The sequence below is a fragment of the Clytia hemisphaerica genome, unplaced genomic scaffold (genome assembly GCF_902728285.1).
Source record: "Clytia hemisphaerica strain Z4C2 unplaced genomic scaffold, Clytia hemisphaerica genome assembly, whole genome shotgun sequence".
Taxonomy (NCBI): Eukaryota; Metazoa; Cnidaria; class Hydrozoa; order Leptothecata; family Clytiidae; genus Clytia; species Clytia hemisphaerica.
The window spans coordinates 838,898-866,803 of NW_027103638.1; the positions used below are offsets into that span (position 1 = coordinate 838,898).

A 27,906-nucleotide genomic window follows, 5' to 3' on the forward strand; every position below is an offset into this window, starting at 1 on the left:
AGAGATGGACTTTGAATAAACTGTCAAAATGGTATAATTAAAGAGTGGTAGAATAATTATCTTATCTACTATAGGTTACGTCAGTATAAGTTATAAGTATTGAATAAAAAGAAGGCGTATTAGCAGCGAGGGGAGACATTACATCATTTAAAGCCAATCAAAAGCTTGCATTTCAGAGAGGAAGATTTTAGAAAGCGGACGTAAAAGCTATTATCAAAATAGTTTCATAAATGTAAAACGTGACAACTTCTCTCAATGATTTAATTATCTCATAAATCTTTTACACAAAAACATATCTCTTTGGAATTTTCTATGGTAACTGAGTGATGAACTACACGTTTTTTATAAGAACAAACTATATAAGAACATAAGGCTTCGACGGCCAAAATTTTAAGAGCAAGTTAAGAACATTTTAAAGCTTTATGGACTGAAACCCGATTTCTTAGGAGAATGTAAAAATGGTCAAAAATGGCGAAAATAAGAACATAAAAATGTTAGAAACTTAAAACTCAAAAAGTTAAGAACATCCCACTGCTTCAAAGATTTTGGATGTTCTTATAAAAAAACGTGTACATATTATAAATGAAAGCCCTTCGAAAATTATATCCTTTTTCATTATCTAGTATTATCTAGAATATCATTTTTGATGCTTCAAATCGTAAAAACTTACTTGTGGTGAATCGGGTTCATTGTTAAGCTTGGCTACACATCTTAGTGGAAAAAAAATCAAATCTTAACATCTTTCTTTAAAATGTCAGTATATATGATATGTTGATAAATCTTTTAGACTTTTTAAAAGTGAAAGAATTAGCCTGACCAGACTGTTTGCTGTAAATTTTGATAAAAATCACTTTTCAAGATTAATATATACCTAAACGATTTTTTTTCTCAAAAAAAAACTTGCAATATATCTCTAATCCTAATTTTTTGAGAGCTTTCCAAAAATATACAACAGGTCTCCGTTTCTCGAGCTAAAATTTTCATTAATTTTCAACCCTATGATTTTTGCCTGAGACCGTCATATTTGTCCGAAAATCACACCAAAGTGTCCGAAAAAAAATTGGAAACATAGTAATTTCGATTCCCCTACCCCTTAGCTTTCCAAAAATGTATAACAAATGCTTCTAACAAAACAGTCGAGCGATTTTACAAAATGCCCTCTACTATATATGATATGTTGATAAATCTTTTAGACTTTTTAAAAGTGAAAGAATTAGCCTGACCAGGCTGTTTGCTGTAAATTTTGATAAAAATCACTTTTCAAAACTAATATATACCTAACCGATTTTTTTTCTCAAAAAATCCAGTCTTATGGTTATCAATCTTTGTGCAAAAATATAAAAACTGGCAATTCTCATTCGAAAAATAGTTTTTGAGGACCTGCAGATAAATGGGTCAGACTGTCCGCAAACATGTCCAAAGGAGACTTTACTATACACACATAAAAAACAGCGCGTTTTTGAGTTTCTCACAAAATGGATGTGTGGCAAATACAACTAACCTACCTGGTAAAAAGATTGAATTGACATTTCAAAATAACTTATTTTTAGCATAAGTATTTTCCAGTGAGTCTTTGTAGATTTAGTCTAATTTTTATCTCTTTGAAGACCAATGACTGATATATCCGACATAGGAAGTTAAGGAGGGCGGACCTAGTGAGTCAAAAGCCGCAAAATTTATTTTTTTACTAGGTTTTGTCCTTTAGTGAATTAATTTGAGTTTTTGCCATTCCATAAATCCAGTCCGCCCCCTCTACCAGTCGAAAAATATTACCCGACTAAGTTTTCCCATTTTAAGGTATGCACCGCCTATAACTAACCATAACCAATGGGCTTTCAAAAGCGTAAGAAACACCTCTCTTTTCAGCCATTACAGTATTAACATTAACCTACTACCGTCAAACAGCGCTACATCACAAGTGTGCAAGGAAAAGAAGATCTAGCGATCTAGTTGCATTACATAGTACGTTCAAAAAAAACTCTAGGCCTTGATAAAGCTCAGGGGGAACTGTCTAGAAAGATTTGTTTTTTTTGAACCAGATTGTATCAGAAGTTTACTGGGTCCCTGGGTCCCAGTGGCGTATTTATATTTAGGAAATTTGCCGAGTAGGTAAAAATTTGAAGCCGAGCGGTTCCAAGCCTGTTTCATAATTTTTCATATTTTTCAATTTCTCGAAACAATATCACTTGACCTACCCTTAATATCTGCTGGGTCCTGGTAATTACTACATGGACACAAATACAATAGCAGTTAAAACTAGCCAACCGCAGATTTAACTAATTGCGATGTAAAAAAGCATAGGTAAGCACATATTTTTCAGTAATTAATGTCCTTATGTCTAGTTGTATGGCTTTTCAATGAGATTTGTGGTAATAAAAGCGAAGAAAAATGGTGAGAACCCCTAGGGAAATGAAAGAAAAATGAAAGAAATTGGGTGAAAATGAGGCCGATTCGCCAAATTTGTCCATGTGAATATTTCTGATTCTCAATTTACGAAAAAACGTCCTCGTGAAAATGAATCCACTTAAGGTAAGTTGTGATTTAAAAAGCTCTGGTCGGATATCTAGAGCAAAGTGGACCCTTTTATTTTCCAGCTATAAGGAATACCTTAACCCTTTAAGTGCCACGGTCATTTTTTTCTAAATTTTTTAAAGAAAATCGCTAGTTCAAACTTGAAAGGCTTATATCTCCGGATCTAGAAGGAGTTAGAAGCTTGTTGGGTAGCTTAGAGTCTCTTTTTTCTTTTAGGCGCCTTCGGTGCCGTGCGATTTAGGAAATGCGGGGTGGGCAGGGTGGGCGGCAGCTAAGGGGGTGGTTAAGGGACCTGCGCAGACCTGCCTGAATGATAGAAAGATGCCCAATGGCAAAACTTTAAATTAATTCGCTGGAGGATAGAATCAAGTAAAACAGGGCCAAATTTGGAGGTTAACGGTCAAAATCTTAAAAAAGTGGATTTTTGTCAAATTTTTGCATTTTTTTGACTTTTTGGCTTAAAATCTTGCTGGAAAGACTCACTTTTGATTTTTTTTTGCTTGACCGTGAAGCCCAATTCAATTCCTACGAGTTAGACCAAAAATGATGATTTCTGACTCAAACTGGGCATTACAGGAGGGCTTCGCCCTCCTACATAGCCCATGTCTGATATATACGACATTTGCACTTAAAGGGTTAAGGGAACTAATTTTGACCTAAATACCCCAGTATTTGCAACATAAATTTAACAACATAAATTGCAATTTAAAAAGGCATAGATGTGCAAAAAACTTACGTAATTCATCTTTTAATGACAAGTTCGAGACTTTTTATGAAATTTGTGGGAGCGAAATTATGTTATACAGAGATTTGATATGCCGTGACAAAAGATTACATCATTCTAAACCAATCATATTGAAGTGAAGATGTAATCTGTACACTGGAAAAGGAATTGGTGATACAAACTTTAACAACTGCTGAAATGACTAAAGATCCTTTTTCTATGAAGAGTGTTGACCCTTTAGGTCATGATTTACAGTCCACTCTCTTTAATTCGAGCTCGAACGGGAAATCTTACTTATTCGAATTACAGAGAGAATCGAATGATATAAAGTATTTTAAAAGGGTTTTTTTCTTGACGGGGGACAGGAAACAAGTTCGAAAAACTGAAGAAGTCTAGGGGAATGACACCTTCCAAAAGGCACTATGGGGTTGATATTTTTAAATTTAGAGAACACCTTAAAGATGGTATCCGCATAAGAATGAGAGCAGGGTCCCTTCTTTTTTAGTTTGCGCAAAAGTTGAAATTCGTACAATTCGTATCAAATTATTCAAATTTGGAGCTATTTATCTCGGGCGTCGTTCACTACATTCATTTTAAGATTACATCATCAATAATATAATCTCTACATCCTTAATTAAAACCAAACGCCGCCATGATAATTAATGTGCATATTTTAGATAATTATGCCATGTACATGATTACATCATCCTCAATTGATCGAATTGAATTTTTTATGGATGGCAGAATACATAGATCTTATCGGAGTTTTTTATTTTTTTTAAAAAAGGGATGCATTGTGGGATTGTTTCGAGGGTATTACGATAGAAATCTCTTAGAAATTCCTCGAGGGAATTCTATTGTAATACCCAATGAAGTATAAGCCCGAAGGGCTAGAATCGAATCTCCTTGGTAGGATTTGAAGCCAACAAATCCTACCAAAGTTGCGCGGCCTTGAGCGCCTCGCCTTGTTTTTACACAAATGACAGATTGAAACTAAAATTTACCGCTAAATTTCGAAAAAAATATGAATCGTAAACAAAGGAATTTTTAGATTCAATCCGTCGTCAAAAATACAGCGCGTTTTTTAAGGCTTCACTTTTTCTAGCCTGAGAAAGGTTAGAGATTCTACTCTAGCCCTTCGGGCTTTAAACTCAATGGTAATACCCCCGAAACAATCCCACAATGCACCGCTGTCTTAGAAAAATCAAAAATCCTGATAAGGTCTATTATGAAAGAATCTCTCATTATGAAGACTGTGGTTAGCTAAAATATGTGCATAATTTTGATAGAATCATTACATCATTCGAAACCAATAAGAAAGCTGAAAAGAAAGGAGGAATTTATCTGAAAAGCTTCTAAAGGAAAAGGAAATGATGATTAGCGTTAATGTAAGAAGAAGTTGCTTTCCTTTGCAAGAAATGAAACATTTTTGACGTGTCCAAAATAATGGTAGCAATTATTATATTGTTAATCCAAATCTGAGTTATATAAAAAGACATATTCGGTCATTCGATATCTTGCTCTGTAGGATAAAAAATTAGGCATTAGAGACTTCCTCTCATGAAAGGCTCTATATGCGTTCAAAATCAATTGTATGCGGATAGCGTTAAACCTAATACACGTTTTTTTTATTTTATTAGAACACCTAAAATTTGGCTGAGCCTGGATGTGCTTATTTTTTTAGCAATTTTCAGCCTGAAATGTTCTTAGATGCGTTCTTAAATTTTCAGACTACTCTAAATCGACAATATCATGCAAAATAAAGAGCACTTAAAATTGGTAAAATTTGGACAATATTTGACTCTCGATTTAGAAAATCCATTCCTAAGTTTGTTTAAAACTGCTTGAAAAGTGGAAAAAATTGTAGTTTCTTGTCATTTTTTTCCAAACTGAGGCTGTGCATGTTCTTACGATGTTCTTAATTTTTCGACGAATTTCAGCCTCGATGTTCTTAAAAACTGGGTTCTAATAAAAGAAAAAACGTGTATTGCAGAATTGCTTCTCTAAGGTTAGGGAATCAAAAAAAAAAGGTTTTAAACTGAAGTTTTTCAGCAAAAAGATAACTTGCTATTGTTTGTTTAAAAGAAGTATATATACAAAATATAGATTCAAAACTAAAAAAATCTAAAATACTCAATTTTTTTTGTTTTCTGGTAGCATGGATTTAATATATTAAATCCATGCTGGTAGCAAAATGAAATGCTATATAAGATTTGCCAGGGGTATTTTCCGGGGGGACAATTAGGCAAAATAGCATACCGCAGTGATTCTAAAAATAGACATCAAAATTACTGTTTGTCCGAGTTTTAATCCCATAATCCTTTGCAACTCAAAATTCGTACCTTACAAAATTTAAAGTTTTACTATGGTGATCATTTTTGAGATTGTGATTGCCCTTTTTTCATGTGGAGGAGTTATTATATGACAAAAGAAAAAGGCCAATCTCAAAGACAGAACAGAATTTGCAAGATTTCCAATTTTCCAAGTAGAAACTTATTTTGAGATTAAACCTTTAGTCACGTGGACGACAACCTATTGACAATACAAAAGTAATAACTTGCACCATGAACATATAAACGACTGGACATCCATCTCCTTTGTCTTTTTGAAGATAACACAGCTAGCTTCGTTGCCGCCTCGTTAAAAGCATAAAATAAAACAATAGATTTTGATGATATACCACTTGGGAATACCTTGCTAACAACGTCAAAACTTCGACAAAAGTCTCTGTTAATCTACTCCTCTCGAGTCTTTTATCTATATCATAACAAAGATAACGAATCATCGTCAGCTTGCCAAAACTCCGACTAATATTTCAAAATTTTGACTTAAAAGTGTCTAATAATTTTAGAGAGCGTCACATTCTAATTTCGATATTCTTATTACACAGGCTCTAAACTTTGGCAAGCTATTTTTTTTTTCAAATCATAAAAAAAATTATTGGAGTTACAAAAGGGATTCGTTATACACACAGTTGAAATTCTGCATTTCAGAGTTGAAAAAGTTGATAAAATAATTAATTACAAAGTTGTGCATTAGAAGTAATGTTCAAGCTCTATCAATCTTTTTACCTAAATAATTCAAAGAAATAAAATTACGACGGAATATTGTCGGATTTTTCATACCAATTTTGAAAAACAGGCGGCAACGAAGCTCGCTTCAAAGAGACAATAAAAGATAGATGTCCAGTCGTTTATATGTTCATGCTTGCACGCATTACGAATCAAGATGAAAAGGATTGTATGATTGAATTTCGGTCAAATGTTGAAAGTAGTAATTATGACATTTGTGTAGCGGTGTGCTATTACTGCCGGTGTCACAGTAAAATATTACTCCCCAAAATTTATACTCTCCAGTCATTATTTACTGGGAAATAATTACTCCCCAGTAATCTATTCCCAGGAAATTATTACTTCCGGGAGTATAAATTAACGCGAAAATAATGACTCCCTTCGGGAAATTTTTACTCCCCTGATAGTATACCAAAAAACTGGCATAGATCACGATCAACATTCGGTTTCTAATCTTTTTTCCTGTTTATCATGAATAAATAACAAAAACAATATGAAAACTTACTGTTATTTTGACATTTAATTGAATTTAAATTTAATTTTTTCTTGAGTGCGATTTGCTTGGGTTAGAAAATTGAGAGATATTTTAAAAACCTGGCTACATCTCGACACTGCAACACTGTTTTCTTTATTTTGAAATAATTCTTGAAATTTAATTCAAAAAATTCTTGTTCGTAGAGCTTTTTCTTGGCCCAATAAAAATTCTAATAAAAAGGCATCTTTCTTGACTATACTGATTTCGAACCCCCCCCCCGTCTATTATATTTTACAGAAATTTCGGACCCCTCCCCCCTTTTATATTTGGACCCCTCTATTATTCGGGTCGTTAGAGTAGAATATTTCAACAGGAAAATGAAGATAAAAAATCGCTACAGTGGGGATAGCATTCTTTGATTTTTCCCCGAACGGATGAAAATGTTCCTGGCGTCACCAGGGGTACAATTCAACGGGATGGGTGGGGGTAACAACGGGTCACTTTAACTTATAGATGATTTTATGGCTAGCTTTTCTTTTACAGCAACCACAACAATAAAGTTTATGGATTACAGTATGGATACATTTTTAAAACGTCTCTACTTAGCAAGTGACTTCATTGATTGGAATCTCCAAATCGAATGTTTAATTCGAATATGCAATAGTCGGAATTCACCAGGGAGTCATTATTTACTGGGAAAATAACACTCCCCCCTAATTAGAGCAAATAAATTTGCAATTTGAAGGGGAGTATTTTTTTCCACGGGGGAGTAATAATTTCTTAGGTAATTATTACTCTGGGGGTCATTTTTTCCCTGGAAATTATAACTGAGGGAGTGATTTTTTCCGGGGAGTAAAGATTTACGGTTACACCGGGTATGTGAGAGCCAAAAGGGTACTTTTCCGCACACTCAAAAGTCCTAAAAGGGGTACAAAAACCATTAAAAAGCATTTGAGTATCTGTAATGGTTGCAAATTCTTGAAATTTGGACTAAAATTTGAAAATTTTGGCTGAAATTTTGGGGAAAGTCTCTCTGGCGAAAACGTCAAACCGTACAAAATTTTCGAAATTCAGTTTTTCTCTAAGGATCGATTTTCGAATTTAGGCTCGGACCGTTATCTCGCAATTCTCCCATCCCCAGGAGGTATTATTCAAGTTGCATAGTTCAAAAATTGAAATAAAATATTTATTTTACGATTAAAGCAACCTTTCGAACCTGTTCTTTCTGGATATTGGAGATGCAAAATAATGTGGCTCGGGATTTTATAGAGTTATTTTCAATTGCTTCAAAAATTATAAATTCCAATTAATGAAAAAATATATTACATGAAATTATAAATAATTATCATAAAACAACAAAGTTTAGAAAACACGATCGAAAATCGCATTACTTCCCATATTCTGAGGGGGTGCCTGTGCAGGCCTTTGGCTATTTGAATGTCCTAACCGATTTCGGTTGCCTTGGTTTCTCGGCGCCGTCAAAAGTTCAAACATGGAAGTCGTGACTTTCGATAAAGTTCGTGTTAAATCGCACGGCAACGGATCACTCCAAAAGAAATCATGATTTAAAGCAGTGTCGGCATCGCAACGTTTCGATGGGTCCAAGGTTAGTAATTTATCCACCAAATCTAAAGCGTGAGCGTCACTAACAAAATCACGTAACCTTTCCTTTACCTTGCGTTTACTTTTAGTCGAAGAATCCGCCATTTTGGAAAAGAGCTCTAGTTTTTCAACATTAGGCCATACTTCTTTACTGATAGTACCACACAAACTCGATATCAAATGAAGTTGTGCTTGCTCTGTGTTTCCCTGCATTATGGGTGATCGAGTCCATAACTCCGCCATTATGCAACCGGCGCCCCACATGTCGATGGGCGGTCCATAGTTACGTTCACCGAGGAGTAGTTCGGGTGGGCGGTACCATAATGTCACAACCCGATTCGTGTATCTGTATGTTGAGAAGGTTTTTTATATAAAGTCCGCGTGGTTCAAATTAAGTTAGACTTTTGAATTGTTTGATTTTTTCTATTTCTTTCAAAAGTTAAAGTCGTCATGAGTTGTTAAAGTTAGCGGTTTTAATGAAAGACCTATTCAACATTTCGCAGCTTTAAAGAGTGTGGCGCCTCTGTGATATTTAAGGTTTTTGTGGTGTTTTTGGATAAATATTAGAGAGGGTGTAAGTTTATCGTTAGATTGGTTAGAGTTTTTTTAATGATTCACCAATAGAAGCAATCGCTTTGGAAAAGGGTAGCTCTCTGAAATTTATGATATTCACTTGACAAGACATTAATGCAGTCATCCACATCCTCTCACATTTCATTTTATGGATTACAATTTTTAAAGCTTGCTATTAGCAAACAGGTTAAAAAGTAGAATGGATGAAAGGAATGCAATGGGGGCTAAAATCATGGAGATTTTTAGTCTTGACCACGATAATATTTATAATTGGGTTGATTGTTATAGTCCAGGGAAAGTGTGCATCAATTGTGCGTTTTTGACTAGAAAGCATAAAATTTGGTACAGTGGTACCTTAGGGGGAAAGAAACATTTTAAGCCTCTGACCCACTTCCGGAACACCTGTTTGTGTATTTTACAGACCAGAATGCCTCCCAGGCAAGAAAAATTTTTTTTATCTTCAAAGCATGTCATATGATATATCGTTGGGAAGGTTTTCTCACACTAATTCTAAAAAACATCACAACATATATCTGAAAATGGACTGGGTCCGAGTTATGAGCTACGGAAGTAATTTACAGACCAGTCTGCATGCCCGAAAAAACTTTTTATTTTTGTTCCAAAACATGTCATATCATATACCGTTGGAAAGGTTTTTTCACACTGATTCTGAAAATCATCATGATATGTATTAAAAATGGACTGGGTCCGAGTTATAGGCCATGGGAGTATTTTACAGACCAGAATGGCTCCTGACCCATAACTCGGACCTAGTCCATTTTCAGATACATGTTGTGATGTTTTTTAGAACCAGTCTGAAAAAACCTTTCAAACGGTATATAACATGACATGTTTTGGAGATAAAAATATTTTTTGTATGCCCGGGAGCCGTTCTGGTCTGTAAATTACTCCCATGGCTTATTTCACGGACCCAGTCCATTTTGAGATGCATATCATGATGATTTTTAGAATCAGTATGAAAAAACCTTTCCAACGGTATATGATATGACATATTTTGGAACAAAACTAAAATTTTTTTTCGGGCATGCAGACTGGTCTGTAAATTACTTCCGTAGCCCATAACTCGGACCCAGTCCATTTTCAGATATATGTTGTGATGTTTTTTAGAATCAGTGTGAGAAAACCTTTCCAACAATATATCATATGACATGTTTTGAAGACAAAGATTTTTTTTCTTTCCTTGGAGGCAATCTGGTCTGTAAAATACACAAACAGGTGTTTCAGAAGTGGGTCAGAGGCTTAAAATGTTTCTTACCCCCTAAGGTACCACTGTACCAAATTTCATGCTTTCTAGTCAAAAATGCACAATTGTATTCATTTTTAGCACACTTTCCCTGGACTATTAGGAGTTGAACAGCTAGACTTTTTTTTTGCAAATCCAGTTTTCGGATCAGGGCTTGGGTTGCTTAGCATTCTAACTCATTTTCTGAAAAATTACTTTAACCACCCCTGATCTTTTACCTTATTTTATGCTAATTGGGTCGAGAGCCATTGTCTGCAATGGTTGGACTATCTAAAAAGGTTTTAACTTACGAGATAGTGTAAAAAAATTGGAAAATTTAAGGGCTCGAGCCTTGGCAGCCTGGTTTCTTGTTACAAACTGTGTATTATCAGGACATTTTTTCATTTCACGCCCGTAGTTTTCCCCGCCCTCAGCGTTTATTCGAAGAAATACAGTAATGTAGATAGTTATTGGGATGAATGAGATATTATAACATTATTATTAAAATATGACACAAAATAATTTAAGGTATTAAATCAGCCGCATTGTTAGGCTTACACTGGTTTTTAGGCTGATTTAATTGAAATTAGGGCTTTTAGGGGTTATATATTTCCAGACAAAGCGCTGGTTGAGATAGAGTAAAAAGCAAAAGAATTAAAAACTATAGAATATACAGAATACACAAACAAATCAAAAGACAATATGAATATCCAAAAATGGCACTGCTTTAAAATTAAAGTCAAAACATCCGACCAGTAATATGAAATATAAATCAAAAAGAAATCATCTTACTTATTCTTGCTTGGATCTCTATTCAAATGGATACCACGGGCAAGACCAAAATCTGCCAGTTTCAACACTCCAGCTTTGGTGATCAATACATTGGCAGCTTTCATGTCTCGGTGAAGGATCTTATTAAAATGGATAAAATATAACGCATTGCATAACATCTGCATTAACTTCTTGTTTTCTCCCATTGAGAAATTGATGTTACGGTTACACAATAAACCAGCTAGATCATGCTCACAAAATTCAAATACCAAATAAATGCTTGGTCTCTGGCGATTGAAACCAGATGCTTTCGTCCGACAAATCTCTAACAAATTGACAATATTCTCGTGTTGAAGTAATTTCAAAATTTTGATTTCTCGCAATGCAGTAATCGGAAACCCTTCTTTTTCGTTTTCCATTAAGATTTTCTTTAAAGCCACTATACGTTGTGTTTTACGGTTTCGTGCTTTGAATACTTCACCAAATGTTCCTTGACCAACTTTGGTGAGTCTCTCATATTTACCAACTTCATCACAGAAAGGGAATTCAGTATCTCCGCCACTACTTGTCGTTGAAGCTGCCATTATGGATTTTGATTATGTTCGGTTTTATTTAGACTACAAGATACTTTGTTGGATTTTGTTTGGTAATTATTTGAATTTATCTGAGGAGAAAAGAACATGTGTGAGAAAAATGTAATATAATTGAAATTTTCAGTGATGGATATTGATCGTCGTTATTGATACAGTGTGTTCAGAAAAAAACGGATAGTAAAGCAAACTTCCATGGAATGACCCCCCCCCAGCTCGCAGGAGGGGGGTTACAATCAAAATCTTCCTGAAAAAGGCTGGGGCTGGATTTTTTTTAATTACAGGGGGTACCTATGATTTCAGGGGGTATTTATGATCTCTGGGGGTACCAAGTGTAGTGTGATTTATATCTATATGGTTAACTTCCCACCCTCACTTTTGTACATTATACAGTTACATTGGAAATATATTTGAAAGCTTAATGAAATTTTGGGGGTACCTGAAGATTTACTCAAGTCACAGGGGGTACCAATCACAGGGGGTACCTACTAATGTCTGTTGTTTGGGGGTACCTAAAATTCAGGGGGTACCTATTTTTTTAGGGGGCACCTAAACCCCTGGTCCATGGCATGTTATTTCTTAAATGGCACTGAAATCAGCACATTACTAAAATTAGAAAAACGATCAAGCTGAAACGAAAAAAAAAACTCGAGAGAAAATGAAGTGAAATATTTACCAGCTATTCGTGCAAAAAAATATGTAAGAAAAAATCCGATACATTTCCAGTATTTTCGGCTGGAAAAAACTTTCATGAAAAATAGGACTCACATTTTAAGGTATTGCTTAAATGCATCTTTGTGTTACAAATTTGAAAAAAACTAATAAACCAATCCCGAGAAAAGGCCAAAAAAAAAAGTAGTTTTGTTTCCGGAAATGCGGGTGACGAAAAAAAATCTCACCCGGGCGGCCGGAAAATATTTTTTTTTTTCAATTTTCCTAGAAAAACTCTAATTGACGTGTACGAAAAAATAATCCAGGTTCGATGTCTCTTTACTTGAAAAAACGAAATTTTAAGAAGAAGCTGTACTCTAAGGTAATTCTATTCACAACAACATAAAACAGGAAAGTAGAAAACATTTGTGACAGAAGATTTTCTTTTTCAAAACACAAGTGACATACGTAAATCTTTGAATACAATCGTTAAATGGATCTTCGATTGCACAAAAAAAAAAGTTTTTTTCTATTTGCGGCCGGGTGAGATATATTTTTTTCCAAAAAAAAGTTCACCCGGCCGATTTCCGGAAACAAGACTACTTTTTTTTGTGGCCAAACCTTGCATCAGACGGACGGACGAGCAAATGTTAATTTTAAGTAAAATACCTCCAGGTAGGTCCAAAAGGGATCTTTGATCATATCAAATTTAATCTACTTTTTCCGAACACACTGTAAGAACAAAGAAGGCAATTTTGCAATTTTAGGATCGATATCAATAAATTGAAGGACAAATCAGTTCCAGCCGTAATAAAAAAACATTGAATAAAATGAATATACTTCAAATGTTGATAAATTTGTCTGCAAAATCCTAATATTATAAAATCTTTCTCCTAGAAATTCGTTAAAATATGATAAAAATGAAAATGCTAGGCTATAATTTGCACACTATACTATTTTCTTCTACGATGCATAAAAAATCAAACCCTATTAAAAATTGACAGTCAGGAAGTCACAACATTCTGCTTCAGTCTAGTTCAATTGTAGAGCTTGAATTAAATAAGCTGTACACGTCGTGTTATAGGTAATGATGATTATTACTTAAATATTTTGAAGTTTGTGTTGGCTTTCCTAGTTTGAGACTTCCTTTTTTTTGGGGGGGGGGCATTCTCAAAAATGATCAAAAGGAAGGGGAGGAGGAGAAGGTAAAAAGGGGGAAATGACACAAGGGAGGGGGTAAGAAAATGAGGTCTCCTAATAGGTAGGTAATAAAAAGGGGGAAGTCAAATAGGGATGTATAATGTCCTATGTTTGAAATAATCAATAAAATAGACATGGTTCAAGAAACTAATAATATATCTGCCTCAGTGTTATTAACAATGATAAATTTAGTATTTGAAAAAAAAAGTTCAATAAATAATCCAAAGCCAAAAATCATTTACATGCATCATCACTTTAACGTCTGAGAATGACAATAGCGGGATTATGTATTGGTGATATTCTACGGCTACAGTTACAGGGCTACCCATGCAGGTCGTCACCAAAGGCGACATGTTGTTGTCTACTTTGCTCTGTACAGGAAAAACACCAAAACACTGTATAAGCAAAGTCGACATAATGCCGTACTTCAAATCTCGAGCTTGCTTTCACCCGCCATTACTTGCCTTACTCGCCATTTTCCTCGCCCTGCCTCGCCACTTTAACCGCAGCCGTAGGCGTAGAGAATTCCAGATACATAATCTCGCTAATGTGGGTCCTTTGGTGGTTTAATAGTTAGTATGATTCTCTACTAAAACATTATTCTTTGATTAAGTAACCCATTGAATAAACGTTTGTGCAATGACTGTGATAATCATATACCAGAATATTTAAAGAGAGTAATCATTTCCAATCTTCCTCGTTTCATCCCTATTCCTACGATTCGTGATTCAATTCGGCAATCATCGAAGGTGTGCAAGGAATATATCTGTGGCTAATCTTGAATAGACATTCATAAGCAGCGTAAAAGCACCCAGCACCCATGGCAAAACCAAGAAGTTTCTGAGACAATGTATGGAAATATAAACAAGTGAAAAATAACATGATTTCCCATAACAACATCAATAAAATAAGCATCATGCTGAGTCCTTCGATTAGATTCTCGAAGACCTCTTCACGTATAGGCACACCAAGGACGTACCTGACACCTTTGCCACGTTGTGGATCGGCAGGTTGAGTGACACCATTATGATTACACGTCACAATATTGGTAGAACAATTTAATTCTTCATTTATGATCATTATACAGAAAGTGAGTAGAAAACAGTGTCCAGAAATATCAAATCCATTCCAGATGTAATCATTCCGATGGCAGATTTGTTTTGATGATAGCTCACTTCCACCAACACACGTACCAGTTAGATTCTCAATAATTTCAAATCCCTTTGTAAAAACAAACCATAACACGGTACAGACTCCAAGCCTAGACAAATGTTTGTAAAATGTACGCCAGTTGTTGACTTTTTGTTTAATCAGTAGACTTGTGATATAAGCAGAGAGCAAGATGACAGTCCAACCCCAGCCTTTCTTCACAAAATAAACATTGAAAAAATTCTTACTGTTGGAAAAGTAAGATGCCGGTAGTGGGAAATAGTCATGCAAAAATGAACCAATGACAAAAGTTATCCAAATCAAAGTAAATTTTGTATTTTTACGCATAATCAACATGGTTTGTAACGACTGACGATTTGTTGCAACCCATTCGACAAAATCGTTGAATGAAAACATGGTGCTCAAAGTATTCTCTCCTAATTTAATTCACAATTGTATGATAAATTTAATGCCCTATAAAGAAAAATGTGATTGTTTTTATCTCTTTTATAATCACAAAATAATAACACAGCCTGAATAAATACCGGGTGCACCACAAAAAATTTCTCTCTTTAAAACTAATTTTCTCGCAATCTAAAAATGTTAAGAGAACCATTCCTATTTCATTTGAAAGAAGCAAAATAAACTTAAATTTTGATGGGTCATTCATTAAATTTGATTCATAAGATCAAGAGTTATGCAGAGTTATGCCCAATTGAATAAAAAAGTTACTTTCGGAAAGTGCTCAAAAACGTTAAAAATTGACCTATCAAATTAAACAGAAGCATAATTACATGACACATCAGTATTGCGCACCCGGTAGAGGGTTTGTTGATTCCAAAAAAATTAATTTAAAACTGATCCAAATACTTAATTTAGGAAAAGAAGCAGGCAACATATTATTGCCTTCTCCCAAACAAAGCAAATATCAATAATTGAAATCTGATGACGTCATTAAAAAATTCATTTTTTCTTATCATGAAATATCTCAGTATTAATAATCAACGTATACCTTGAAATCAGAGTTTTTCAGCGTTCTGAAAAGAAGCATTGCCGAAAGTTGGTCTAATATGAACATCCCTCATCCTTCTTCAGATATAGCATAGGAATAATATAAAAGTTGGAATCACTGATTGAAAAAAGATTTTTCTTCTCTGACAACTAAGCAAAGAAAAATAGTTTCGAGCGTTCTATTATCTGCAGCTCTAAGAAAAGGATGTCAAATTAGATGTGGGATGTTGACACTAGACCAAGTTACAGTACATCTTTACGTCAGCTTCACCGATTGGTTAATTTCAGAACAGCTTCATGAAAATCATATATAGGCAGATAATTTAAGTTTCTGATGAGGAAATGTGTTGGAATTTTGATGGCTTGTTGATTTTGTAAAGACAAAGGAAAACAGGTATAGCTTATTCAAACCAAGGACTTGAAGACTTCTTTGTCTTAGTCAAACTCTGCAACATTGTTAAATTTTGCAGTTTCTCTGCTGCTAAATTTGACAACAATAATTGTCCTTGAATCTCAAACAGAGCCGCAGGGTGTGAAGAACAGGGTCTCAAAGCCATGTGCATTTTGTAGGACAACCCAAAAGTAAACTTCCCTACCAAATTTCCACTGAAGATAAAAGGTATTTTCTCAAGCCAGAAAATGAAAAGTTCACACACACACAAAATTTCAGACTTAATTTGTAGACTAGAATTTGTAAAATCGCTGGAGAATTTTGGAGGAAAGTATCAAGCAATAGAGTTCATCTTAAGGAAAACATTGATCGAAAAATCTTATCATTTGATAAAGGATTGCCAAGTTTACAGGCCTTTTTTTAGTCCAAAATTTTCTTACACTGATGTCAGAAACAATGAATCTCGTCTCAACTAATTTTTAAAGCTTCAATAAGCCAATAAGATTTCACCAATGGATAAAAGAGCTCATTAAAAATGCATGATATATGAGATTATGAGCATACATACATCGTAACTTTTTAAATCGTAGGGCGAGCTTGGCTACAATAGCATACTTCTCTCTTTACACCTCCATGGTGAGACAGATCTCTGCCTTAAAAAATTTACAGAAAAAAATTTAAATTTAGCGCTGTCCTCACTTTCTAAATTTAAAACAACAACAAGAATATTGCCTTTTTAGTAAGAAAATATGACCTTTGAAATTTGATTGCTGTATTTTTAACTGACATTTGGAGCTGGGTAATTCAAACTCTTAACCCAAACCATGATATTCATTTCACCTTTAGCATATTAAAGAAAATCATAGCATGGATCTCGATGCTAAGTTTGACAATGCTAAAGTTGCAGAATTTTGCAGCTTTTCGATTACGTTCGATTGATGTTCAATTATGTTTGATTGATGTTCGATTACGCTCGACTTCGTTCGACGGGTGGTCGATTAAATTAGATTCCAAATTACCTCAATTCCTTTCAATTTCGAGCGCCTCTTATTAGGGAGGTTAAGTATCGATACGATAGATAAATCAACGCAACGAACGGGCTTTGACACACAACCTGCAGTAAACATGTGGGCCTGCATGATCTGCATTTTCTAGAATCCAGGCTACAATGACAGTTAGTCACACTAGGAAATCTAGCTTTCAGAAAAAACAACATCAGTCATCTACAGGATACATTTCAACAACAAGGATGAGAGTTACCTGAATCAAGTTTGCAAGACAATATTAATTAAAACTTGAAAGTTGGAAACAAAATAAAACGTGCAGCAGCCAAAATCAACCAACCAAAATTTGTCATTCAATTCCCGAGACAGCGCTTCGATTTTTAAGGCCTTGTTTATACGCTAAAGTAAAAACAATTACGCACATGTAAACGGGTCATTGTTTGAGGTCCGGCAAAATTTCCGGGAGATAGCCTATCCGGCAGTGCGCGGATCTGTATCGCCCAATATCAACAAGTGCTGATGCAGAGGAGCTACAAAAAGACCTATCCAATCTAACAAAATGGGAAAATGATTGGCAGATGGAATTCCACCCAGACAAATGTAAGATCCTAACCGTCACTAACAAAAGACTCACTGTTGTAGAATCCTACAACATACACAATATCAACCTTGAACTGGTAGAGAAGGCTAAATACCTAGGAGTCACTCTAACTAAACGTCTTACTTGGAACTCTCACATTAATAATGTATGTGCAAAAGCCAACGCTGTTCGATTCTTCCTGCAAAGAAACCTTGTTAAAAGCAACTCCGAAACTCGCTTAAAGTGTTACAAAATCTTTATTTGCCCAATCTAGGAATATGCAAGCACATTTGGGACCCTTCCAATAATAATGCTACGAGATAAAAATCGAAATGGTCCAACGAAAATCGCTGCGATGGATTTATAAACTCCTGGGATTATGATGTCAGCCCCTCATTACTAAGAATCAAATCTAATTAAAGTCACTTGAGGATCGTAGGTCAATTGCCAAACTAAAGAGGTGCATTCATTTATCACAGGACGAAAGAAATAGATCCAGAAAAATCCCAAAACTCAACGCTGCTCTACCTTACGATCATCCAACCACACGGCAGAAACAGTATATACTCATCATTCTTTCCAAGTTCAATTCGCTTATGGAACCGTCTACCTGATGATATTGTAATATTGTAGAATGTGATAAAATTTGAAGAGAATTATTATCCCTAATTTTAACGAATTTTAAGAGTTACTTTATAGCCAAATTTAGGTCTTTTTTCTTTCGTTTGAAATACTTTTAGTTTTTCTCGCCATGCATCGTTCTGTGCGTCTCTATTCTAATCCTTATTCTTTAGTCATAAATCTAATCCTCTGATTTTTAGAACAAAGTTTTACTAATCCAAGTTGTATTTTTTTTTATTACGCACGAGCGAGCGCAGCGAGCGAGTGCGATTCTTTTGGCAAAAGCGCGGGAAAAAAAGCTGATATGCAGAGTGAAAAATCGATTTTTTTACCCTTTTTTTTCAGCCTCGTTTCCAATCAATTTTCGTCGTCGTGTGCAACTGTCTTAAGTCCCAATATGGAGAATTATCGCCTGTACCCGACTGTCTTTGGAAGCATTACGTAATGGATTTTTTTCCAAGTCGAGCTCCGCGGGAAAAACAGTAGGGTGTTTTCATACGACGATGATTACGTCATTTCTTCGAGAAACGTCGGTGAAAAATATAAGTATTCCTCGATCGAGAACGTCGCTCGGTTCGGAAGCGATTGTTGATCGGACATACTGCCTTTTAACAGTCAAAACAAAGATGGCGGAAAATAAACAACTGGTTGCTACCGCTCCTGAATTTGATGTGTTCGTTTGGCTTGGCATGAGAGATTGATGCAATCTCTTCTTGAAAAACAAGGATATTTAATCCGGTCGATATTTGATCAACTTTCACAAAAAACTAACTTCAATTTTGCCGTATTTACACAATTCTACAAGGCAGTTGACTGAATATTTGTGGATAATCTGACATGCTATATTGAAAAATTAAATACTGCGACATCAAAAAAGTTTTGAACTCACTTTGCTTTTTTTATGATGGTCAGATGGTAGATGCGGCACCCAAGGATAATGGTTGTGGTTGATTGAACTGGTAGGCTTTAATGTAAAAATTTAAACCCAAAGCAAATTTACTGATTGATGATTGTGTTTTAAAAATGCAACGTGGGAAACTTAAATTGCCAAACTAAAGATGGTTGCATTCCATTTATCACAGGACGAAAGAAATAGATCCAGAAAATATCCCAAAAAAGTCAACGCTGCTCTACCTTACGATTCATCCAACCACACGGCAGAATACAAGTATATAGCTCATCATTCTTTCCAAGTTCAATTCGCTTATGGAACCGTCTACCTGATGATATTGTAAATATTGTAGAATGTGATAAATTTGAAGAGAAATTATTATCCCTAAATTTTAACGAATTTTAAGAGTTACTTTATAGCCAAATTTAGGTCTTTTTCTTTCGTTTGAAATACTTTTAGTTTTTCTCGCCATGCATCGTTCTGTGCGTCTCTATTCTAATCCTTATTCTTTAGTCATAAATCTTAATCCTCTGATTTTTAGAACAAAGTTTTTACTAATACCAAGTTGTATTTTTTTTATTACGCACGAGCGAGCGCAGCGAGCGAGTGCGATTCTTTTGGCAAAAGCGCGGGAAAAAAAGCTGATATGCAGAGTGATAAAATCGATTTTTACCCTTTTTCAGCCTCGTTTCCAATCAGATTTTCGTCGTCGTGTGCAACTGTCTTAAGTCCCAATATGGAGAATTATCGCCTGTACCCGACTGTCTGTTGGAAGCATTACGTAATGGATTTTTTCCAAGTCGAGCTCCGGCGTGAAAAACAGTAGGGTGTTTTTCATACGACGATGATTACGTCATTTCTTCGAGAAACGTCGGTGGAAAATATAAGTATCCTTCTCGATCGAGAAACGTCGCTCGGTTCGGAAGCGTATTGTTGATCGGACCATACTGCCTTTTAACAGTCAAAACAAAGATGGCGGCAAAAATAAACAACTGGTTGCTACCGCTCCTGAATTTGATGTTTCGTTTGGCTTGGCATGAGAGATTGATGCAATCTCTTCTTGAAAAACAGGATATTTTATATCCGGTCGATATTTGATCAACTTTCACAAAAAACTAACTTCAATTTTGCCCGTATATTTACACAAATTCTAACAAGGCAGTTGACTGAATATTTGTGGATAAATCTGACCATGCTATATTGAAAAATTAAATACTTGCGACATCAAAAAAGTTTGAACTCACTTTGCTTTTTTTATGATGGTCAGATGGTAGATGCGGCACCCAAGGATATGGTTGTGGTTGGATATGAACTGGTTAGCTTTAATGTAAAAATTTAAACCCAAAGCAAAATTTACTGATTGATGATTGATGTTTTAAAAATGCAACGTGGGAAACTTTTGGTTGTGAATTTGGACATTTTCTTGCACATGCGCGTAAGGGGTCAGTCACAAATCGATTCTAGGTTAGAAGAACGTCAATTGACGTTTTAAAAGCTGACCCACCCACCCACACCCAAAAACGTCAAACACCTTGATATCCCCGAAAATCGATAAAAACTGCCTTCATTGCTGTTTCGTCAGCCATCTTGATTTTCACTACGGCTTGCATAGTTTATATTTGAAAAAAAAAGAAACGGAGATAATTTCTAAACTTGTTCACAAAATTCCCGTAATTAATTATCTCCGTAGTATGTAGCGACAGAAAGAACGGCCATCTGCAAAAATTCAAGGACCGTTCGGGCCGTCAAACAAATAAAGAAAAGACTTAAACATCGGGCCGTTTGTTTTGGTTTTCAAAACAAACGAAGCGATCAAACAGAAACATGGCGAGAAGTAATATTTGGCATGGAATGAAAAATCGATGTTTCTGAAAAACGTCAACAACCTTTAACCCACCCACCCATATACGTCAATTGACGTTCTTCTAACTTAAAATCGATTTGTGACTGACCCCTAATTAAAATGTGGAAATTTTTGCTGTGAATTTGGACATTTTCTTCTACATGCGTTTTAAACTTGGAAAACTTTTGGTTATGAATTTGGACATTTTCTTCCACGTGTGTTTAAAACGTGGAAAACTTTTGGTTGTGAATTTGGACAATTTCTTGCACATGCGCGTAATTAAAACGTGGAAACTTTTGCTGTGAATTTGGACATTTTCTTCCACGTGTATTTTAAACGTGGTAAACCTTTGGTTGTGAATTTGGACATTTTCCTCCACGTGCGCTTAAAACGTGGAAAACTTAATTGGTTGTGAATTTGGATATTTTCTTCCACATGCGTTTAAAACGTGGAAACTTTTGCTGTGAATTTGGACATTTTCTTTCAAGTGCATTTAAAACGTGGAAATTTTTGCTGTGAACTTGGACATTTTCTTTCACGTGCTTTTAAAACGTGGAAATTTTTGCTGTGAACTTGGACATTTTCTTCCCCGTGCGTTTAAAATGTGAAAAATGTTTGTCGTTAACTTGACATTTTATTCCACATGCATTTAAAAAATGTAGAAAAGTTTGTCAGGCAAAAATAAAAGAAAATGTAGTGTTTCCGGAATGCGGGTGTGAAGGAAAAAAGCTTTGATGCGACCGGCCAGAAAAAAAAAATTTATTTGATTTTTTTGATGACTTAAGTAGTATATAAGATCATTGAAATAGAACTTTAACAAATACTTTTATGTACAAACAGTATGAAGTAAGCCAAGCCCTGAATATACTAATGTATCAACTACTAACTAACAAACAATTCTTGATCTACAAGTGGGAATATCTAACCAAACTACTTTTATAGCTTAAATGGTCCAACTTGATTTTTTTTATAAGGAACTATATAGATGAACCCATAGTCTGCGGCCAGATCAGAAAATTATTATTTTTCACCCGGTTGGTTTCCAGAAACGCTACATTTTTTTATTTTTGCCTCAATTGAAAATTTTTTCAAGCAATATCCTGGCATGAAGACTTTTGTTCTTTTTGGAAATTTTGCAAATTATGATTGCCAATTATGTGACATTTTTTGCTTTTGCAGCATGCTTTTGAAAATTACAAAATGCCTTCTGCTAGGGGAATTTTTTCCTTTTGACGTTCTTTCAGATTATGAAAATGTTTCCCAGTATATATGAGATTTTTTTTTCTTCTTAAAATTGCATTACACTTTTTTTTATATAAGAACCAGTAAAATTTTTCTGAGCCTCGACTGTTCGTCTTTTTTTTTGCACTTTGAGCTTCCATCATGTTCTTATTAAAAGGATGTAAGTCAGGTATTTTAGGAATTAAACCCAATTTTTATTACTTTGACCCCTAAATTTATTGAAATTGAGTAGTTTCAGGCTCAGCATTGTTCCTAAATTGTTCTTAGTTTTTGGCGATTTTGAGCCTTGTTGTTCTTATAAAATTGTTCTTATATTAAAAAAAGTGTATGTTTAAAATTATGAAATTGTTTCCCTGTTTTGAAAGTTTATTACTTTTTGACATGCATTTCAAAAAATATAACTTTTGGATGCTATAATTTTTTACCTTTTTTCAATATTTTCAATATTTTTCCTTTTCTCCAATATTTTATATATTAAACCTTTTTTCCAATATTTTATATATGAAAGTATATGCAAAATATTTCATCTATTTTGAAAATATAAATTTTCCTTTGGTTTTCTTATCGTAATATATATATTCTCAATTTTTGACGAACAAGATCAATTTTTGTAGATATACATTACCCCCTGATTTAAGAAAAAGAGAAAAGAGAAAAAGTATTTTAGGTTGAAATTTTAAGATATTTGAGTTAAAAAAACTTCAAAAAAGCAGTTTGTTTTGAAAATAGAATATCAACTTTCTTTTGGTTCACCAGAGTTTGTACATGTTTAGAATGCAGTGATAGAAATTTTCCTTGCTCTCGTGACGATCATGAAAATTACCAAAAAAGGTTTGTTCACCATGCAAATATCGCGAAAATAGCCCAAATCATGCCTCGAATTATTTCCCGATCACGCATCACGCAAACGGCTGGGTACAACTTTTTAAAATTGTATCATAGAATGGCTAACTTTCTCATTCCCGGGAAAACATACCTGCCCCGTCTCCGGGATCTTTTTGCTTCTAGGCGTCTCCGGCTAAAATCGGTGTTGAATCTACTTTTGTGGCGTTTTGGTCCTTTTCGTTGTACACTAGCAATCGGAAAGTCTCGCTGGGAATAAGGAAGTTTAGCAATCCTACGGTATGTAGTGTAAAAAACCTTTCGCTTGCGAACACGAGATTTTCGTATCGTGCGTAACCCCTTTTACAATTGATAAATATATATTTTATTTTATACCTTTTTCATATAATCTATACTTATTTATAGTAACGCCTATAACAATTCATATCTTTAGTTAAATCCCGAGAAATCACATTCAGCTTCAATATACTACTAGACTTCTCGAATCTGCCTAAATCTAGCTCTTTTTTATCTTAGTCTTTTTGATTTTTTGATTTTTTTTGATTTTAGACTTTTTAATTATTGAATAAAGCATATTTTATTTTATTTTATTTATTTATTGATTATTCATTTACTACTTTTTATTCGCAATTTAATATTATTATTATTATTATTTTTTTTTTTTTTTTTTTTTTTTTTTTTTTTTTTAATGAAATGTACACTATAGTTGTTTTATAATCTGTAAATTACTTAATATTTTTTCATTTATTTATTTTTTTTGTTCCATTAGCGAAAATAACTTGTAAAAAGTTCATGCTAATAAAGAAATAGAAATAGAAATAGAAATCTAGGTGGGTTCCGCCTCCCCCGTAGATCTTTTTCTTGGGAAGTTGATCTTCAAATTAGTTTTCAAGGTTGGCTTGGCTCAAATTTTTTCATCTATGGCTCAAATTTTAGGCAATTTCTCAAAGTTTTTGAAAATGTTAATTTCGTTAAAAAGCGCTGGGTTATTTTTTCATGAATCCCTTTAGAAGTTTTGCGGTGCATTTTTTTGCTTGAGAGTCAAGTAAACGATATAGCGCTTTCGCAGCATTAATCTTTGATACGCATTTTGGCAGGACGCTAGTGTGGCTAACTGAATGATTCATATCATCTCGTTTAACTCTTCAAATGTTGAACAAGAATCAACGTTAATCAACAGAATCAATTAGTCGAACCAGTCGAATGCATAAGCCAACCGAATGTAGTCAAATCAATCGAATCAATCGAATACATTAGTCAATCGTGAATACAGGCACAAATCGAACGCAATCGAATCAATCAAGAAAATCGCAGTAATATTCGGTCGGCATTCGATTGCATTCGGCAATCGAATTTCAATCATTCGATTGCGCTCAATTGATTCGGTGTTCGATTGCGTTCGGTTGACATCGTCTGGCTAAAACCAATCAAAATTAAAGATAAATGATAATGGACCTTCACAACACCTTTTTCTAAATAAGCCCAATAAGCAGAATTCAACCAAATTTTGTCATAATGAAGAAAATGACATATCTGAGTACTCAATCTAGCTAAAAATATATGTTAAAATCTTGCGCAAAATGATATAGCTTCCAGATAGCTCAAACTAGGCCAAAAATCAGCAGCAGCAGAGTAAAAAAAAAACCTCTTAACTAGCTAGTAGCTAACTTACCAAGTCTGTTGACTTTTAATTCATATCCATATGTTGAAAAAAGGTGTTCAAAAAATATACAAAATAAATAAATGCAACTGTCAGCATTAGGAGAAAAATAAAATTACGTCAACTGAAAAAATTTCTAAAAACTTTCTAGGACTTTGCTTTAGTCATGCTAGACCAAGGCACAGTCGGGTTTAGTTTGAGTATACTATGCGATCCATAATAACATATAATGACATCCCTAATAACACCATAAATAATACAAGAGACTGTTAGACCGAGGCGATAATATGTGGCATAATAGCATCAAGTATATTTAAGTTGAGCCCTACATGTGCACTACTTTTGCCACCATTTTGATCACAAGTATTTTAAGAAAAGCGCCGATATTTCATTCAACTCGCCGATTTTTCATTCTCGCTCCCACATGCCTAGTCTGATTCGCAGACGTATACTTCCTATAGGTCTGCTTAATAGTGTATAGATTGGTTTCCCGCTACGATGGCTCTTATGGTGGCCGACTCGTGCTATTTGGCGAGTTGCTAAGTTTTATGGGAACTCGAATGCGAGTTAAAAGATAAAGCAAAGAAATCAAAGTGAAGACATTCCAGTGTCAGACGGATTCCATTTTGCCACAGGGCACGCCTTTTCGAATGTTTCTTTTATTTTCGAATGATTTTTTCTATTTTCGAATGTTTTGATATTAGAGCTTTGAGTCAACGAATTTGAATTTCTCAAAAACTTTGAAAGAAAATTTCACTATAACTATTTGTTTCTAAAGAACCTCTTCAGGTTAGTTAAATGAGAAATATTGGGTTTTATCAATAAAACTGATTCCAACATTCTTCCCGTCCCTGTCTCAAAGTTTAACAAAACAAAGAATAACAGAATCTGCTGCTGCATGCAACACTTTTTCAAACAACTTTAAGTAGACACAAAGTAAAAGGAAAGAAGGCTCTCTGGAAAGAGATAAAGCCACAAAATGATATTACTATTGGATACTTACAACAACAATCTTTCCCTATCATAAGCTTCTAAAATAACCACATACCTGTCAAGATCTGTTACTGTATCTTTTCTACATTCGTTCAAAACGAACAAAATGTCCACCAAAACAAATCAAAATTCCACATTATGAGCTTGATAAGAAATGTTCTAGACGGTTATTTTTTTCTTGGTACACATATTATATACTCTAAAACTTGTAATTGTATTTAAAAAACTACTTTCGCCTTTAAACAAACTACCCCAAATCAAAAACAAGTACTCGAGCTTGACGAAAACCACTTCCCGCTTAGACGGCCATCTTGAATTTGAACAGCGAAAGCTATGCTACTTCGTAACAGGTAGAGTACCTTTGCAAATTAGCACTCGCCAGCAAAAATAGCCCTCTCGCCGAATTTCGGCGAGAAGCGGCATTTTGTGGGAAAGAAGATTTACCGAGTATTAAGCAGCCTCTATAAGAAACTTTTTTCGCTAGAGGATGAGCAGAAGCCTACCACATGCCACAATATATCAATCTTCTTTCTGGCTCTGCTCATAAAGTCAGAGGCTCGGAAAACACGAGTTAAAAAACACGAGTTAAAAAACACGAGTTACAAAAAACACGAGTTACGTTAAATGTGACGTCATCAATGGGAAATTATGACGTCACTAGTAGATAATTTAAGTAGATAATTTAACTCGTTGATTTATGGTGCACCTTAATCTTACGAGTTAATTAACTCGTCAATTTGTGGTGCACCATAATCTTACGAGTTAATTAACTCGTCAATTTATGGTGCACCTTAATCTTACGAGTTAATTAACTCGCCAATTTATGGTGCACCTTAAATTGACGAGTTAAATTTTCATGAAGTTGAAACCAAGTTGGTCAAAAATGTAGTGCACTCTATCAAAAGTACACCCTTACTGTACTGCATTTCAAGGGTCTCGAAAAACCTACCGTTGAGGCCGGCACATGCCGTGGGTTAGACCATAATGACATAAGTGCCCCCCCCCCCCCGGGTCCTGTCCTGATCTACCGGGAGTACCAGGTGTGCCAGAAAAAAGCTACCCTCTTTGATTTGATATTGTTGGTAGTAGTTGAAAGGATTATCAAAAAAATTATTTCGGAATCGTTCAGAGAAAAGCCTAACATAAAATTTGGTCTATTACTTTTTCATTTTACTTCATTGGTTCAAAAGTTTTGCCCAAAAAACTGACTGTGGATAGCATGGTGGTCTGGTAGACTGAATGATTGACTAAATCGAGCTATTGCGGTGAAGAGTAAGTCATAGAAAGGTATCATTTTGTTAGTAGTTTAGAGGTATGCATTATTGTAAAGATAAACATATCTTATATTCAGACTGCAACAGGATTACATAGATCTTTAAAAACAACTTGTGTTTGAGGAACAAAACAAAAACTGTATATATAATTAGTCAGGAAACAAACACCTTTTGTACGTATTTTTAAGGAATTTTGGGCAGGAGGAGGAATACATCTGAAAGGACGGAAAGGGCTTCATTGTAAAATTATTGAAAATCGTTCTGCAATGGATCAGTATTGCCGTGTACGAGCCGTGTAACGACTCGCAAAACTTACGATATTTACTATCAAAAATTTGACAAAAAATCTTTTTCGCGAGCATGAACTTTCGCGAATCAAGACAATACTTTTGCAGGAAAATGGCTTATAGAGACTTCCTGGGTTGGGTTGAATGTTTTGACTTATGAGGCTTTGACAGGCTAAATCTTAAATTTAATTTTAAATATTATAAGTGATATATTTTCTATTTTGTCAAGAATCTTTCACGAAGATCGCAAAAGTTTTTAAATTTTTTTTCCACCGCGTACGATTTATAATACAGATTGCCCCTTGAAATATCCTATGACGTATATACCACTAACAAATATGAGTGTTATTTTGATATGGTTAAAATCGTCGATTGTACCTTTATGACGTACCCTGGACACAATTTCTCGATTCCTGCCAATCAAAATTAATTTTATCAAATTTTATTAATAAAAGATGGTGGATAAAATTCGGTCCAGGGTTTACTAAAGTCTGTGTTTGAGTCACGTCCCTAGGCCCTACCAAACAACTTTTGCAAAATAGATCTTTTCAGAGTTTTTTATTTTTCTAAAAAACGATGCATTGTGGGATTGTTTCGGGAGGATTACAATAGAATTCCCTCGAGGAATCCCTAAGAGATTTTTATTGTAATACTCCGATAAGATCTATTATGCGAGGGAGTCCA

General features: G+C 34.6%; 2 protein-coding genes across 2 annotated transcripts; both read right to left on the reverse strand.

Moving 5' to 3' along the window:
- Window positions 1-8,068: 8,068 nt before the first annotated feature.
- Window positions 8,069-11,654, reverse strand: LOC136802773 (cyclin-dependent kinase 9-like). The gene is made up of 2 exons (XM_067059531.1): window positions 11,013-11,654; window positions 8,069-8,750 (listed from the first exon to the last, which is right to left on the reverse strand). The coding sequence occupies exons 1-2, from the start codon at window positions 11,573-11,575 to the stop codon at window positions 8,165-8,167; spliced, it is 1,149 nt and encodes a 382-aa protein (XP_066915632.1). The 5' UTR covers window positions 11,576-11,654; the 3' UTR covers window positions 8,069-8,164.
- Window positions 11,655-14,057: 2,403 nt separating this feature from the next.
- Window positions 14,058-15,075, reverse strand: LOC136802780 (acyl-coenzyme A diphosphatase FITM2-like). Its single transcript, XM_067059540.1, has one exon. The coding sequence runs from the start codon at window positions 14,996-14,998 to the stop codon at window positions 14,147-14,149; it is 852 nt and encodes a 283-aa protein (XP_066915641.1). The 5' UTR covers window positions 14,999-15,075; the 3' UTR covers window positions 14,058-14,146.
- Between the last annotated feature and the right edge of the window lie 12,831 nt (window positions 15,076-27,906).